The sequence below is a fragment of the Gamsiella multidivaricata genome, assembly GCF_025024155.1.
Source record: "Gamsiella multidivaricata strain RSA 2152 chromosome Unknown BC939scaffold_69, whole genome shotgun sequence".
Lineage (NCBI taxonomy): Eukaryota > Fungi > Mortierellomycota > Mortierellomycetes > Mortierellales > Mortierellaceae > Gamsiella > Gamsiella multidivaricata.
The window spans coordinates 70,097-87,329 of NW_026251777.1; the positions used below are offsets into that span (position 1 = coordinate 70,097).

General features: G+C 50.3%; 5 protein-coding genes across 5 annotated transcripts; 2 read left to right on the forward strand and 3 right to left on the reverse strand.

The window, feature by feature from the left end:
- Positions 1-1,326: 1,326 nt before the first annotated feature.
- BC939DRAFT_278186 (uncharacterized protein) lies at positions 1,327-3,613 on the forward strand. The gene is made up of 3 exons (XM_051551186.1): positions 1,327-2,072; positions 2,240-2,426; positions 2,550-3,613. Exons 1-3 carry the CDS (start codon positions 1,541-1,543, stop codon positions 3,466-3,468), a joined length of 1,638 nt encoding a protein of 545 aa, XP_051408739.1. The 5' UTR covers positions 1,327-1,540; the 3' UTR covers positions 3,469-3,613.
- Positions 3,614-3,815: 202 nt separating this feature from the next.
- BC939DRAFT_521501 (uncharacterized protein) lies at positions 3,816-4,538 on the reverse strand (the record flags this gene model as incomplete). Its single annotated transcript, XM_051561215.1, has 1 exon — positions 3,816-4,538. Exon 1 carries the CDS (start codon positions 4,530-4,532, stop codon positions 3,816-3,818), a length of 717 nt encoding a protein of 238 aa, XP_051408740.1. The 5' UTR covers positions 4,533-4,538.
- BC939DRAFT_278210 (uncharacterized protein) lies at positions 4,473-5,601 on the reverse strand. Its single transcript, XM_051551187.1, has one exon. It carries the CDS (start codon positions 5,409-5,411, stop codon positions 4,683-4,685), a length of 729 nt encoding a protein of 242 aa, XP_051408741.1. The 5' UTR covers positions 5,412-5,601; the 3' UTR covers positions 4,473-4,682.
- A 439-nt stretch (positions 5,602-6,040) lies between these two features.
- Positions 6,041-7,872, reverse strand: BC939DRAFT_461990 (rab11 protein). Its single transcript, XM_051557063.1, has 4 exons — positions 7,583-7,872; positions 7,081-7,099; positions 6,655-6,965; positions 6,041-6,480 (listed from the first exon to the last, which is right to left on the reverse strand). Exons 1-4 carry the CDS (start codon positions 7,763-7,765, stop codon positions 6,355-6,357), a joined length of 639 nt encoding a protein of 212 aa, XP_051408742.1. The 5' UTR covers positions 7,766-7,872; the 3' UTR covers positions 6,041-6,354.
- A 2,228-nt stretch (positions 7,873-10,100) lies between these two features.
- BC939DRAFT_401037 (kinase-like domain-containing protein) lies at positions 10,101-12,608 on the forward strand (the record flags this gene model as incomplete). The annotated part of the gene is made up of 4 exons (XM_051552581.1): positions 10,101-10,406; positions 10,637-10,808; positions 11,007-11,060; positions 11,923-12,608. The coding sequence occupies 4 exons, from the start codon at positions 10,101-10,103 to the stop codon at positions 12,606-12,608; spliced, it is 1,218 nt and encodes a 405-aa protein (XP_051408743.1).
- Positions 12,609-17,233: the final 4,625 nt, after the last annotated feature.

Below are 17,233 nucleotides of genomic sequence, written 5' to 3' on the forward strand. Positions count from 1 at the left end.
TGCAGACTTGGAAGCCTTCCTTGTTCACGAACGTGGGAAAATAATTTTCGTACGTGCACAATTTTATTTTTCTTCTGAGGGTTTTCTCCCCCCGTGAATGAATATCATGGGCTTTTTTTTTTTTTTTTTTTTTTTTTTTTTTTTTTTTTCTTTCTTGGCTCGGACATTGCGTCCGAACGAAAGGCTCTGGATATCCGAATCTTTGTACGTTCATGTGCGGAGCTTCAAACACGCGTCAGGATCAAGCATGTGTTTGCAACGGACGGCAGTCAACCTGGTTTTATTTTTGGGTGTGCGACAGGGGTGGCAGGCTTGTGTCTGGACGGGAGTGTCAACGTATGTTGCCGTTAAAGGGGTCCCTGGACGAAGAAAGAAAAAGTAGAGTGGATATAGACAGCAAGCATGAAGACAAGGGTGTGGATGGAAGGCTGGGTGTGTACTGCTGAGGAAGGTAAAGGCGGGGGTGTGGGAACGAGCAAAGTGTCATCAAGGGCTACGTCGCATGACAGGCAGGAAAAAGTGGCTATTTCCAGCGGCCTCACCACGCTGCGCCAAAGTCCTTTGTTCCAGCCGAGCCCTCATTCTCTCCTCCCCCCAAAGAAACCAACTTGGATGTAGCTGGTTCTGACCATCCCCGCCATGGCAACGACAGACGCATGGAGCCAAGAGAGGGGCAGGCTGTCGGCGGTGCGTGTCATGCGGCGTGCATGGCCCATTGGTGTAGGTGCAGGGCGGGCAGGAAGGCTGGTTGAGTCATGGCCCTCTCCCGTGACGACGGCTCGACGATAGGTTAGTGCGGGTTGGGGAGGTGTGGTATGGGCAGGTCAGATGGGCGTGGAAAAGTAGGCGAGACTGCACCCCATTTCGCCCAATTTGCAGGCCGACAATGGCCCATACAAGAAAAAAATTTGGGCGACTCGTTTCTTTTGTGTAACGATGGTTTTTTGAATATAAGCCCGCCCGCTATTCAGTCGCAATTCAGTCGCGAGAATCAAGGCGACTCATTTCTTTTGTGTAACACCGCCCTCTCTTTGGCCGTATTTAGACTCCATGCACTATGCATGGCCATCCATCCACTGCAGTGCACCCTCCACCAGGGGGAGGCGTCCATGCCCCTCCTAGGAAGGCGGCCCCTGTCCAACGACCACCCGCAGGGAGGGCTTCTTCACAGACTCGCCCACAGCGCCGCTCCATAGCCCGTCCGTGTACATGGGCACTATATCCACTATATCCCACCTCATCGGATCTGATCCCCTCCTCCTCGCTCCATTCAGAACAGAGCAGCAGAGCAGACGAATCAGCTCCCTCCGAAGGGGACGTCCTCTGCGCGTATAAAAGGGAGGGGCATTCTCTCGTCCTCTTCTCTCCTCTCCTCTTCTTCCTTCTTCTCTACTCTTGACTCTTTCTTGTTGCCACCAAATACATATACATAAAAGAGCTACATCCCTTCCCCCCTCTCTTTGAACCGCATTCCAACCCCAACTTCCGTCTCCGCTCCTTCTCTCCACTCTCTCTCACTCCGCTTCTCACACCAAGCACTATGCTGCGCCAGACCCTCAACATCCAGGCCAACGCCGCCCTCAAGAGCCTCCCCCACCTCGCGCCCGCACGGGCATCGACCTCAGCCCTCGCCGCCATCTCCCACTCCATTCGTCTCCAAGCCCAGGCCATCCGCGAGTACTCCGCCCCTTCGGCCCCCTCTGCCTCTCCTTCGTCCTCGTCCTCGTCCGCGAACCCAGGCCAGCAACCCAAGTACCGCCAGTTCCACACCACGGACATTGCTCAACAGGCCCGTGAGGTCCCTGGATTCCCCATCCTCGAGGACCCCCTGGTCCACAACCACTCGATCCCTAGTTTCATGGTCGGTACCCAGAACGGATTCTTGCCCCGACAGGATCCTTTGGATGTGTTGCCAAAGGAGTATGAGGCCCTAGAGCAGTTGCTCCAGAAGATGCCGTTGACACTCAAGGATGGCACCCCTGGTCTGTTGGCCCAGGGCAAGTTTGGAGAGGCCTGCAAGGGTCTCCCCCAGTACGACCTGTCGAACGTCGAGGACTCGGAGCTGTTGTCCGGTATGTGTTATTTTTGAGCATTTGTGGGGGGAGATTTTTCATTTTCATTTTTTGCTTTATGGAAGGTTTTTGTGGATGTGGTAATGTCCAGAAATGGATGAACTCTAACTAAATATCCCACGCCCTTTGCTCTTTTGCTCCCATGACCTCTTTCTGGTCCGAAACAGCTCTTTACCGCGACTACACCTTCGTGGCCTCGGCCTATTTGCTCGAACCCTGCGATCTGCTCTACCGCAAGACTGGCGACTATGGCCTCGGACGCTCGGTTCTGCCCAAGAACATTGCTGTGCCCCTCGTGCAAGTCGCCGAGAAGATTGGCGCCAAGCCCTTCATGGAGTATGCTCTTTCATACGCGTAAGTATTCCAAAAAAAAAAATGTACCTCTAGCTTGCACGAACACTTTCTACTTCATCGTTACGTCCATTGACTGTAATCCATGCTAACGCTAACCCTCTTTTATATGTTATTACTCCGCAGTCTCTACAACTACCGCAGGATCGACAAGAGCAAGGGCCTGGTGTGGGGCAACCTGGAGCTGATCCGTCCCTTCTCCGGCGACCCATCCGAGCTCGGCTTCATCATCTCACACGTCACCATGGTCTCCCATTCCGGCGAGCTCGTCAAGAACACAATGCGCACACTCGAAGCTGCCGATAAACACAACCGCCAGCTCTTCAACGATTCTCTCTCGAAGGTGGTCTCGACTTACGAAAAGATCAACATGGAGATGGACACGATGTGGGAACGCTCCCTGCCCGCAGACTACCTCAAGTTCCGAACCTTTATCATGGGAACCAAGAACCAGCCCATGTTCCCGAAAGGCGTCATCTATGAGGGTGTCTCAGACGAGCCGATGTTCCATCGTGGAGAGTCTGGAGCGAACGACTCGATGGTCCCCATGGGTGATAACCTCCTCCAACTGACCGAGAGCATGCCCTCGAACCCACTGACGGCTGTCCTGAAGGACTTCCGAACCTATCGCCCCCACAACCACGCCGAGTTCTTGGAGTTTGTCGAGAATAAGGCCCGACAGGCCCAGGTCCGGCATTTCGCTGAGCAGGACCCGAACTCGGCGGCTATCTACCTCGCTGCCGTTGACCAGATCCGCAACTTCCGAAACCGCCATTGGAGCTTTACGAAGGAGTACATTATCAAGTACACGAAGCACCCTGTCGCGACCGGTGGATCGCCTATTGTGACCTGGTTGCCTAACCAGTTGGCGACGGTTCTGAAGACCATGCAGGAGGTCGGAGCCAAGATCGATGAGAACAGGTTGTTGCCGGAGAACAAGGACCTCGTCAATGTTCTGACAAAGAGGGCAGATGCACAGGCTCGTATCCTCGAGAGGGAGGTCGCTCATCTCCGCACCGAGATCAAGGACCAGGACAAGGTCTAACTCCTCACCAATGCCTTCTTGCTTTCCTTGCATTCATCGACATATATATATATATATAGTTAGCTCCCTTTCATTGTCACATAGTCTTCAACGTAGAAAAAGAAAAGAAAAACAAAACAAAACAATTGCCAAATAACAGCTGCGCTGCATTTTCAAACACTTTGCTTCAAACCGTATTTATTCTCTCTTTCTTTCGCACCCTGTGCAATGAATGTCATGTCAGATGTTTGTGCATGTAAAAGTCCTATGGAACAATGGTCCTATGTACTCTTTAACGATTGGTCTTGAAAAAAAACATCCTGCTATGATGCGGCAGCCACTGCTACCGTCGCTGTGGAGGGACTCCCTCAGACAGAGTCCCTGGGATGATATCCCAAAGATTCTGGATGGTCCAACAACATAGTCTTCCTCGTCTCTGGGTTCGCGGCCAGGTGGAAAACAGACTTGCGATGCTCCTGTGCGACATCCGGAGCCGATCCTAACAGATCCTTTGCTTCCAGACCTCCGGCCTTTCCTGCGGCTACTTCCTTGGCAGCTGCTGCCTCCTTTGCTGCAGCTTGCTCATGCCTCAGATGGTCCTGAAGTCCCTCCAGATAGATAGTCTGATCACCCGCTTCTTCCGCCCCGCCGAACGCGACCTTGGCGGCTTCTAGCTTCTCCTCTGCAGAAAGACCTCCAGCCGCCGTGCCTGTCGTACCTGTCGTTGTCGTTGTCGTCGCCATGGAAGAAGAAGGAGAATGGGCGGGGGGTCGTTGTTGGATTTTGTCGAGGACGACGTCTTTGAGTAACCCGGCGACCTCGAGGACGGAGCCGACGAGACCGGCCTTCTCGGGGGAGAGCTCGTGGGACCAGCGACGGCCGCCCTGGCCGCCTTGGACTAGGGTCTTGGAGGGTGGGCTCGTACCTGTGCTCGCGCTGGTGGGATAATCGGCGGATGGTGGAGGGAGGTCGGAGGATTCGTAGAGGATCGAGCTCTTGGAGAGTCTCCTATGGACATCTTTAGGGTGGCGGATGGATTTGAAAGACATAAAGATGCTTCTTGTTAATTTATGGTTTGCCGCCATTTTTCGGTTCCGTCACTGCTGCTGTTGCTGATGATGATGGTGCTGATGCTGTTGATGCTGATGCTGTTGATGCTGATGCTGCTGCTACTGATCATGGCACCTTGACACCCATAGTGTCGTTTTTCATCAACCCCACATTACGTTATGTTATTATAAAAAAAAAAAAAGTCCCTTACCGTTTCCATCCCCACCATCGTTTCCAAGCACATTACCGCCACTGCTCGGATGTGATCCCTCCGCAACACTCTTAAACGTCGCATGATGAATATCCGCCATACGGCCCTTGAACCCCGGAAGGATCTCCGGCAAGACCGACGGCTTATCATGCTCGTACTCATGTCCCGCACCCGTGCCTGCGCCACCCCTCTCCATCGAATCCATAATCGCCTTTGAGGGGAGCTGGTTCGAACTCATGCTCGCCAGTGACTGCCAGCTCCGATCCGCTTGCGTCGCCGTCGTCGCCGTCGTCATACCACTCAGCGTCGGACTCAAGTTCGTCCCCGCCACCGCCGCCTTGGTCTCCTTCATGTTCTTGTCCCTTGAAGAAGACTCGACGGTAGTGGGGTCGAGTGTGACTTTGGATTGCGTGGGTGAAGATGATGGGCTCATGGACACAGGGTAGTCGTCGGACGATGGTTTCCTCCTATGAGACTCTTGGGGTCGTTCGGGTGTCGATGTCTTGGTCAAGGGAACGGCCTCGGATTGTTGCAGGATCTGGTCGACGACATCGGTGCCAACGCCGTCGAGCGGGTGGAGTCCTCCTCCTCCTCCTCCTCGGGTCGCGGTCGCAGAGTGTGGGAAGGGTCCTTCGTGCTGGCTCATCCGGGTCTGTTCCAGGGTGTCGAGCACCGGATGCTGCTGGTGTTTTGTGGGATCCATTGTTGGAGGTAAAAAGGAAAAAAAAGAAGAAATATAAGGTATTATTATATCGCGGGCGTTGTCGTTGTTTTGGAAAGAAAAAGGGAATGTGAAGAGAGAGAAGAGAAGAGGGGAAAAGGTGGCAAAAAGGAAAAAGACTGCTGCCTTAAAAAAAGAAAAAGAAAAAAGAAAGGTGTCGTGAGAAGAAGAGAGAGTGGATATGAAAACGGTTTCATCCCCCATTGCCTCAATTGGTCATCACCGTTGTCTCGCGTCCCTTTTGCGCCCCCCTCCTCCTCTGTTACTCATTACCCGCTACCCGTACGTGCCTTACCCGAGACCAGAGGTCACCCCTCCCAAGCACTACCTACCACACTCGTGGACATTCGGATGCTTGGATGCAGAAGGATGTCCATCCTTCCCAGAAGAGAGACCAAGAAGGTCTCTTATCGTCTTGTTGCAATGGGCGTACAAAAACCAGTTCAAACAGGGTCTGCGCGGGAGACAATCCTTCCGCACTATTATGTCATCTCGGTCAATTACAGAGGGGAATGTTCATTTATGTGTTTTGCGGGGTAAAGCAGACATCGAGCCAAAAAAAGACGAACATTAGCACCATGGCCATTTGCAGTACTGTAGTTTAATGTGATGTCTGGACTTGATTTATTCCATAGAAAACTAGTAGTGAAGTGAATATACACGAATATGACAACAAGAACAGCAACAGCCGCGCGGCTGATGTCCTTCCCCCCTTCCCGTCCTTCTTTTCTTTTTTTTTTCTTTTTTTCCTTTCTTTTTTTTTTTTTGGAGGAGGGGAAGGGCTTCGCTCCAGCACTTTTCATGTCCGCTGTCCGCTGGCCTTTCTTTCCTCTGCTTGTGTATGCCTGACCTTGCTTGCTTCCGTGTCGTCAAGACGACTTCTTCCTTACGCTCCGTTCGCATGCAGGACGGCACTTTTGATTGCTTAGCAGCATCCGTTACCGGCAGGCTTGTCCTGGGGAGTTGGCGTTATGCTGATCGAAGCGCCTCCAGCCTTGAGTTCATCCTTGCCACCCTCCTTTGGCATATGATTCGTCACAACCTTGTAGATCTTTTGTATTGCAGCGCAAACAAACCCCACAAGAGAGAATGGAGAGACAAAAAAAAAAAGAAAAAAAAAAAGAAAAAAGAAAATACGAGTCAATACACTGTCCAGCTATGCCATGGATGACGCAGACCATTTTTCTGCTCCCGCTCAATGATTTCTTTCTTTCTTCTTCTTTACCTCAGTCAACAACCGAGTGAAGGCCATGTCAACGTTCGTCGCGTCCAGGGCCGAGGTCTCGATGAACATCAATCCGTTCTCCTCCGCAAAGGTCTTGGCCTCCTCCGTGTGGATCGAGCGCAGATGTCTCAAATCCGACTTGTTACCGACCAGCATCACAATGATGTTCGAATCCGCATGCTCGCGAACTTCCGAGAGCCATCTTGACACAGACTCGTATGTGCCGTGCTGCGTGATATCGTACAGCAACAACGCGCCCACAGCTCCACGGTAATAGGCCGACGTAATGGCTCTGTAACGCTCCTGACCAGCTGTGTGAGATGTAGACAAAGGACAACAAGGCGATGAGGGAGAGGGTTATTCACTGGTTCAGTCAGTAGACATATAGCGGCTGCTTTTTTAGTCTAGAAGGAATAGAGCTATTACCTGTATCCCAAATCTGGGCCTAGAAGGGTGAGGGAGAAAATAACATGATCCTTGGTTAGAACTAGACCCTTTCAAGGCTGAGTTGCATCTTCAGCACTAGAGATGATACCCATGGCGATGCAAAAAAAGAAAAAAGGAAAGAAAGAAGAAAAAAGAGGACCACAGATGCACTGCGTCCAAACGACTCCTGTCGTCCTCCATCTCCCCCCCTTCCCCCAACCCCCTTTGATCCTGCGGGCTGCCCTGCCCGCGAATCATGTGTGATATTGTGGCCCGTTGCCAAGTCAAGTACCGAGTCATACACAGCCATTGAAGCGTTTGTCGGTCGCTTTGGTCATCTGTCCAAAGACAGTCGCCAGTTGGATGGCAACATTGTCATCATCTCATCGCGCCCTTCAGTCGTGTCCACACTTTTTTTTCTTTTTAAAAAAAAAAGTGGTGAAATGAACAGGGCATGTCAGTTTGGGTCGAGTTTGAGTTGGTTAAAAAAGAAAAAAAATACCTTGATCATCTTGCCGTCCTCGACTTGGACGGTTCTGGCACCAAAGTCAACACCGATGGTTGACTTTGATTCGAGATTGAAGTCGCCACGGGTGAATCGGCTGAGCAAGTTGGACTTGCCGACACCAGAGTCGCCGATGAGGACAATCTTGAAAAGGAAATCGTAAGCGTCGTTCTGGGCCATGGCTTTTCGAAGATGTAGCTAAAGGGAGGATAAAAGGGGGAATAGATGGATGGGATGGGATGAAAAAAAAAAAGAGGGATAGAAAGCGAACACAAAGAAAATAAAGAATACGGCACGTTGGGAAGTTGTTCGTCGATGGTGCAGGACCCATGTATTATTCCCTTCTGCTGCAACGTGTCACGCCTTTTTTTTTTTTCTTTTTTTTTCTTTTCTCGCATCTCCACTCCACATCTCTCTTCTCTTTCTCTAAAAGAACGTGCCACTCGAAGCATATCTTGGCTCCAGTCGCGGATGTACTCGATCGTCGCGTCCAGAACATTGTATCCCTGGTAACGACATGATAAAGAGGGAGATCACCAGTGGAGAGCAAAAAAGCAGAGAGCTCTGCCTGATAAAGCATGGCCGTAGGTCAACACCCTGCTGAGCGGTGCTCTCACCCGTTGCAAAGCGAGAGCAGGAAAAGGCGCGTGGGCGTATTGAGAGCGAAGGAGAGTGAAGGATGCGTGAACGGAGACGAACGTACATAGAGCGCCGCTGCGCATGCCAAATGGAAGGATGGATGCCCAGGTCGGATACCTGTCTTGGAGTAATAAATGAATGAATGATTCATCGTGATATGTGGGCACATGTGCGTGCATACTCTGTTGTGGAAAGCCTTTTTTTGCTTTCAGGTTTTTATTCCCCCACGGCATCCAACGGTGGGTAAACTCATCTTTATTGGACCACGAGTTTTTGTTTTTTCCCCTTCTACCCTATTTAACAACAAAACAAGCAAAGGCTGCGACGTGTTGGGCATGGGTTGCATCCAATTTGTCTGCGCTTTGCAATGTGTTTCTCTTAAATATGATAAATATGACTTGAATGGCCTGCTTGCGCCTCCCATGGACACACTCCGCGCCTTTATTCGTCTCAGCGGATGTGTGGTGCAGGGCGACATTCCTCTCTTCATTCTTCTCACACCTCCATCAGAAGTGTACACTCATTCACTCACTTCTTTTTTTTTTCTTCATTCACCATCCATTCCTCTCGAATCCTCCTCCTCCTCCTTCTCCTCCTCGCGCCTCTTCTTCTGCAGATTCCTTTGTTTCCCGCTCCTTCTTTCTTCACCCTCTTTCCCACTCTTTGTCAAACCCCTCGTAAACAACAACAATAACAAGGGCACATTCTCCCCCGCCTTGATTTCCCACCCTACTTTCAACACGTCCATCCCCTTTCCTTTCCCTCCACTTCTCTTCCCTCGATTCCCTTTCAGGTTCCATCCTCACTTCCCTCAATGGACTCCACTCCCACCGCAGCTGTCTCCAACCGAGGGCATATACACTCCAATCCCTCTTCTGCCAAAACTCCTTCTTCCTTGACAAAGACGACTATCGGTCATGCAGCATCCACAGTCGACAAAGACACCGACGAGGATGCCCTGGTGCCCTCGCTCTTCCCTTCAAAACCAATTGTCCCGGAACCTGCTCCCTTACCAAAGTCCTACTGGGACCATGCCTTCTACAGCAGCACCCCAACACCAACACCCCCTCCCCGTCTGGCTCCTATGCCCAAATCCCCTACCTCCAATGCAACTGCCCGGTCTCCGCCCCCGCCTCTCATCATCAGCTCACAAAAGAACGATTCTTCGGCTGCAACGCCCGTCGTGAACCCAGCAGACCGACTAGAGATGATGGGGCCGAAAAAATCTAGATACGCTTCCGCCTACCATGCTCACCATCATCGGTCGCTCTCTCACACTCAGGCACACTCGAACAATCATGGCAACAACATCTTTGCGCTCTCTACGTCGGACTTGCTCGCCCATCCGAACGCCGCGGGGGTTTTACCCAGCCTGGGCTCGCTCTCGACCCTGGGCACAGAATCCGGTCTCGCCTCAGGACTTGCAGTGACACGCTCACTTTCGAACACAGCCCTCTCACATGCCTCGCCGGTCGCCGCCCGATCTTCATCTCCACTCCACATCAGCAACAACGATACCAACAACAACGATATCAACAATAACAGCAACAGCAGCAGCAACAGCAACAACGGCTCTGGCGGGGGAGGAGGTAGCAGCGACGGAGACGGGGCGCGTCATCGTCATCTTCATCCTCACCCACCACTGCAAATACAGATGCCCCACCTTCGTCGTCATCTCCCCAATCAAAATCCCTTGCTCACCCCTTCGAGTTCGCAGTCTAGCTTATTCTCAAATCTCCCGTCTCCCTTAGCCCGAACAAGTCTGTCCTCCACATCCAATCCCTTTCGAGACCCTCTTCCTGCATCAACCCTCTCGAGCTGGGTGTCTTCGCAGTCTGTGAGCAAGTCCAGTGACCAAGACAGTTCCGAAACCTCGATGGGAGAGCAGGACTCTTCGACAGCCGATGCTACAGACGATACAGCAGTAGCGGCTGCTGCGCCCAGCAGTGTGAATTCCGGTCCTCCCAGCTCAAGTCAGCGTAAAATCTATCCGGGTCTCAAAAACACTGTAGGCCCTTACAAACTGCTCCATAGCATTGGGCAGGGTAGCTTTTCGGAGGTTAAAATGGCGGTTGACACGCGGACGGGTGATCATGTTGCGATCAAGGTGATGAGCCGTGCCATGATCCAATCCAGCGACCGGCTGGGGATCAGTGTACGAAGAGAGTCGGATCTATTGAAGGTAAATTAGATCATCCACAAACAATGGGCCCCTCATGCCACGTTTTTTTCTTTTTATTATTATTATTATTATTATTATTATTGCTTTTTACTGTCATTTGGAGTCATCATTATTTGAATAATTTTTTTTTTTTATGCACACCCCCTCTGCAGTCAGTCGTGAGGTAACCTTAAATATTCTCACTAACTTTTCCACGCTCTACCTGATTTTGAATTCAAATTCTTGCATAGTCGATCCATCATCCCAACATCATCGGGTTCCGTGAGGTAGTCGAGACTTCGACACAGATGTGTATTGTTCTGGACTATGCATCCGGAGGAGAGCTCTTTGAGTTCGTTGCCGAGAAGCGTTCCAAGGCGTCCGAGCAGGACATCCAGTGTATTTTCGCAGAGATTGTCGATGGTGAGCAAAGGCCCCCTCCCCTCAAAAAAAAAAAAAAAAAAAAGACAAAAGACTTTGTCAGGTGTGTCAGGGTGCAGAAAGCCCTGTCCAGATTCATGCGTATCACTCAAACTGACAATGCATCTTTTTTTTTTTTTTTTTTTTTGATGATCTCTATTCTTTATTGTCCCTTGTATGAAAAAAACCCCAAATACTTAGCCGTGAACTATTTGCACCAGCACAACATTGTTCACCGGGATCTGAAACTAGAGAGTAAGTCGGAAATCGTCCGTTTGAATAATTTTACTAGTGACCCCACACACATATTTGCCTCATACCACCATCACCATCGCCACCATCGCCACCATCACCGTCGCAACCAAGTCTATCCGACAGAGGAAAAGACAAGGCATTCAGTCCCAAAAAAAAAAAAAAAAAAAAAAAAAAAAGGAAAAGAAAAAAGAAAAAAAAAGGGACAGGTTTACCAAAACAAAAAAGTGGAGGAAGCAAGTCATTATGGGCCACCTTGTGATCTTCATAAGCCCATAGATGGATGGATGCATGTATGGGCCGAGGCCAGGCCAGCCTGAAGAAGCTTATTTAGTATTATTATTATTATTATTATTGGTTTTTTTTTTTTTTTTTTTTTTTTTTTTTTTATGAGATGAGGAGTACATGCATTATAGCATGAATGCATGGGGAAAAGCAGGGTCTACTTTACGCGGTACGCCACCAAAAGATACAAAAAAGGTTTCGAAGTTTCATTTACTACCCAGATATTCGGGAACAACGATTATTACAAAAAAGAAAAAAAAAAAAGGCGCGAACAGAATTACATGGAGAAGGAGGATAGGACAGATGGATTACAGTGCACACACAGACATGCAAACGTTTGTGTTGTAACCCAGGCATGTTCTGTTTCAGTTGGGTTTATGTGCGGGAGGTTGTTCAGGACGAGGGGGGGGGGGGACGCGTCTTCTTGGGTTGCGGGGACGCAGGTTTATTCAGCCTTGTCCCCATGCTCCCGCCAAATACCCCAAATTCATTCTTATTGTTGTTACACGGATCATGAGTCGCTAACCATCGTTCAACGTTTTACCCGTTCATTTTTTATTTTTATTTTTTTTTGTCTTAGACGTCCTGCTGCAGCCACGAAACGGTGCCCCATTGCGTCCGACCGTCAAACTGACCGATTTCGGACTTGCCAAAGTCATTGAAGAAGACTCGCCTTTACTCACGACCCGCTGTGGGTCCGAAGATTATGCTGCTCCGGAAATCATTCTCGGACAACCCTACGACGGCCGCGAGGCCGATATCTGGTCCCTGGGCGTCGTCCTCTACGCGTTACTCGTCGGGTTCCTGCCCTTCAACCGGAGGCCGGGGATGGACAGGAAGAGCTTCTTGAGCATGATCGCCAATGCCGAGTTTGGATTCCCGGGCGAGAAGGTCTCGTTCAAACGCGCGAGTCTCCTGGATTTGAGACAGCGGTCCTTGTCGACGGCGAGCACGGCCTCGAGTACGTCGACGGTCACGTCCTCGGTTCCTGTGGCGGCTGCGGATCAGGCCACAACAGGGACGGGGATGTTGCTCCCGGTTGTGGCGGCAGCGGCGGTGCCGGATACATCTTTCACGACAGCGGATGAGGTGGCGACGACGGCGATCGTGCCAAAGATGCGGGGGGTGAATTCGGTATCGGATGAATCGAAAGAGTTGGTGAGGTGGCTGTTGCAGACCCAGGGAGCAAAACGACCGACCGCTAGACAATTGAGTGAACATCCTTGGGTTGTTGCTGGACGAATGCAGAATGCAGCTGTGCTTTGAGAACTGCGTCTGAGATGAGAGGTTTGAGGAACTCTAAGATACACTTGCTTTGGTAGTTTTTTATTTTTTGCTTACTTGTTTCGTATTTGCTTTGTCGATGTTTTACGTGTAAAGTTCTTTTTTACTTCTGTACCAGTTATCGATGTTTTCTGTATACCACCTCCTTTTTTTTTTTTTTTTTTTTTTTACCCACTTTTGTTCATGTCCCATGTCTTTCATACTCTAGCCAGCAAAAAAAAAAAGAATAGCTCCCCACCCTCCACCTTTCATTCTGTAAAAAATTTATTTGCTTCGTCTATAGTTTACATGTGCACACAGCATGTTCAAAAAATACCTGTTGTAATAAAATACAAGGGAGGAAAAAAGAAAGAAAATAAAGCGGCGTGCGTGTAAAATGTGATTTAACGCGCGCCTAATTGGCGGGTTTCACAATAATTTATCTCCAGTTCAGGGTCCAGTTTCAGACAACTATTTATTTATTTTTCTCAGTGGTTATTCTATTTGACAAACCCCCTCCCCCTAGTTTAACAGCCCCATTTTGTATGCTATTTGGCAACCCCATGGGCGTTTGCCCAATAGCGCTTCGTCTTTTCATGGGGGCCTAGCGACGCATCCTCGCGTTCCACTGTGTATAGATGGATAGCCCTCAAGTGCACCAAAGAATCGGTGCGTGTGGATATGTGTGTTGGGACGGAGTGTAGAGGTGCAATTCCTGCTGTGTGGATGAGAAGTGCCAGACTATATCAGCATTGGTTCTCGAGGCATGTAGAGAGTGTGCAGGATACAGGACGATTTTGGATGCGGTTCTGAGTATGAGTGTGGGTGAGTGGCAGGTTTTGCTACTTGCACACATGGCCAAAGTGAGCGTCTCTACTTTTTTTTTTGCGGGGGTTACGGGGGTCCTAGAAGGTTTAGCTGCTTGCATGCGTGGTCAAAGTGGGCGTCTCTAGCAACTCTATTCCTTTTTGGCTTTTTTGGACCTTGCGGGAGTTCGTTACGGATGAGCAACATTCATGATTTTTTCAGAACGCGATGGCAGAGCGTTGTAGCTAGCACATATCGAATAATGATCAGTGCTAGGCGATCAATGCAATGTCAATCGTAATCTGGATCTCTGTTAGCGACACCCTGCTTCCCTCTAATCGTAGTCATCGGGAGTGCCAACCTATGTTGTAGCGAGGTTTGCGTTTGTTTGGTTGCCTTGATCCGTGTCAGCAGCTGTACTATATTATTTTTGGACTCTCCTACAAAGGCAAACTTTAGTCACCATCAAGAGTTGGGCCCGAGAATTGGTCCTGCTCCCATGAACATCTGGCCTCTATAAATGGTGCTCTTACTGTATGCTCTTCCCTGGATGCCTGCAAAAGGTTTATGCTCGGTTCAGTATATTATGGTGTCCTCGGTGCTTTGCCCATTTCCTACAACATTTCAGAACACTGTTGGCATCGACCCAGCCAGTATATAAACCCTATCTACGCATAGAACTAGATAGCAGTATTCACACAAATAAAGTCCTCCTTTCTCCCTAGATCGAATCTCTCAGGATACCATCGTTTACATCAAGAAATCATAGGTCTGCGGATGAAGGCAAATGTCATCTGGTGCAAAATAATGATATCCAACACACTGGGGCACTTTTGGCGATAGAACTGCCTCTTAATTATCATGGATTAAGGTTAAGAAGAGTCAGGAAACCCTCTCTTTTCTTAGCGCTGCCTTGTCGATCCCTATACGAACATTCAGAATAGTAACCAATAAAGCCGAGAAGAATTCTGGGCTATTAATTTTGTGGGCTCCTCCCACTTGTTTGACAGGTCGAGAACCGGGGTTTTTTTCTCATCTACCTTACATTTAAGAAGATCTCGCTCTAGACAGCACCTGTGCGCCTGTGCGGACCAAATTTGGGAAACCTAGGCCCTCGACACGTCATATATTGGAAGGATAATACGAACAGGACCTAAAGACAAACGGCAGAGAAGGTTAAAATACAGCTGGGCTGACAAACAAGTATCTATGGCCCCCGAGACCAATGAAGCAAGTGTATCCATCTATTTAGGGGATAATCGTTCCCGGTAACAAACCTCACAAGTACGAAGGTACACATGAATGGCATCCGGCGACTGTGTGCATTTCGGCACACGATCCAACCGACTTCGAACGGACATCCCCGAAGAAACAGCAGTCATTCTTGCCATTAATATCCCACCCACACAGGAACCAGCTGGAGCGAACGATAGGCAGGATGGTATTTATATCGGCTACCATCCCCTGGAAACCGGCTTCTTCTTTAGACATCTTCGACCTCACCACCCTACATCGTACCATAACCCTTCCTTATCACGCCCTCCTTCTGAACTCCTCCCTCTTCTCCCCTCCCCTCCCCTCCCCTCCCCTTTCCCACCTCGTTAATTACCCCTCACAGTCTTCTACAGACACTAGTCCCTACCTCTCACTATGAGGATCACCGCCATCCTCTCCGCTCTCGCTGCAGCCACCCTCGTCTCGGCCGGCAAGTTCCACTCTCTCAAGCTTGGAAAGACCAACATCATCAACAACGGCTTCATTATCGAATACAACGATGGTGTCAAGCACTCAGATGCTCATGACGCCCTCAAGTCCCGCAATGTCAACTATAAGGTCCGCAACGAGTACAACATCTTCAACGGAGCCGCCATCACTGTCGATTCCCAGCATGATGGCCGCGCTCTCTCCATGATCCCTGGAGTCAAGAATGTCTGGCACATCTCACTCTACGACATGCCCAATGTTGGGAACCCCAACCCGATTCCCGATTATGACTCTGCGACCTCGGGTCACCGCATGACTGGTGTCGATGTCTTGCACAGCAAGTACAATTTGACTGGAAAGGGTGTCAAGATTGGTGTCATCGATACAGGTATCGACTACAACCACCCTGCCTTCGCTGCTGCCGGCGCTGATGTTGGATGCTTCGGTCTCAATGACAAGAAATGCCGTGTCAAGTATGGTTGGGACTTTGTCGGTGATGACTACACTGGATCCAACACTCCCAACCCCGACAGTGATCCCATGGACTGCCATGGACACGGTTCTCACGTCGCCGGTATCATTGGTGGAAATGCCCTGAACATCAAGACCTTGCCTCAACCCCCACAGCCCTTCGTCGGTGTCGCCCCCGAGGTTACTCTCGGTGCCTACCGTATCTTTGGATGCGATGGCCAAGCTGGCGATGATGTTATTCTTGCCGCCATGGAATTGGCCTTCAACGACGGCATGGATGTAAGTGATCGAGCTATTAATTACAATCACACAGACATGTGGGATGAGGGAAAGAAGAATGGCCACTCATTCACTTTGGTCAATACGGTATTCTTGAACATTTAGGTCATCAACATGTCTATCGCCGGTGGCTCCTCCTACAAGACCAACGCCATATCTGTACTTGCTGAGAAGTTTCTCGTCCGCGGCAAAGCTTTGGTCGGCCCTGCTGGTAACGAAGGTTCTGATGGTGTCTGGATGGTGTCTGGCACTGGTCTTGGCGACCACGCTACCTCGGTCGCGTCGTTCGACAGTCAATCCAGTTTGTTCTTCTACTTCACCTATGGCGGCAACGACCTCCCCTACAAGTTCTCTGACGCCTACGGCGAGACCATTAATCTGCCCGCCTCTGCCACCATCGTTCCCTTGCTCTCCAACGGTAAATTGAGCGACGGATGCGATAAGTCCCTCTACAAAGGTGTCGATGTCAGGGGCAAGACTGTCTTGGTTCTTGGCGATATCGCCCGCTGCAAGTCTGATAAACGTGGCGCTTTGGCTGTTACCAACGGCGCTGCTGGTATGATCATCCAGTCCAACGGTGCTGGTATCGACTCTTTGGGAGGTGTCCGCAATCTGCCCATGGCGTCGATCGAGTTCGATGCTGGTGTCCAGCTGCTTGCTACCTGGATGACCAACCCTGAGTCCGTTGTGACCTGGCCCAATCGCCAGAGACCCTTCTCCATTGACAGCTGGGGATCACCCTCGTCCTTCTCTTCCTTCGGATTGGATGGTGATCTCCGCTCCAAGCCCGATATTGCTGCTCCTGGTGGCAACATCCTCTCGACCTACCCTCTCACTCGGGGTGGTTATGCTGTTCTCTCTGGCACGTCCATGGCCTCATCCTACGTTGCTGGCGCCCATGCTTTGTACATGTAGGCTAAGAAGGTCAAGTCCCATGGCGATAGGATTCGCAAGATCTTCAAGAACACAGCCACGATCTCCAAGAACTACAAGTCCGAGACCTTTACCTCTGCTGCCAAGCAAGGTGCTGGTTTGATCAACATCCTCAACGCTGTCCTGGCCTCGGCCGAGTTCTGTCCCGACCACATTGATCTTCTCGATACTGTCAACTTCCGGAGGCGGGCCAAGGTCATGATCAAGAATACCGGCAAGGACGCTGAGACCTACACCCTTACGCACGTCCCCGCTGATGCCTTGAACTCGTACAACGCCAACAACAGCTTCCCACTCGGTACCCCTATCATTGAGGCCGACTATGCCAACGTCAAGTTCGATCCAAGCACCGTTACGATCAACCCTGGCGAGACTGTCAAGATCACCTTGAAGTTCACAGAGCCCAAGAACGGCAATGCTGCTGAATGGCCCTT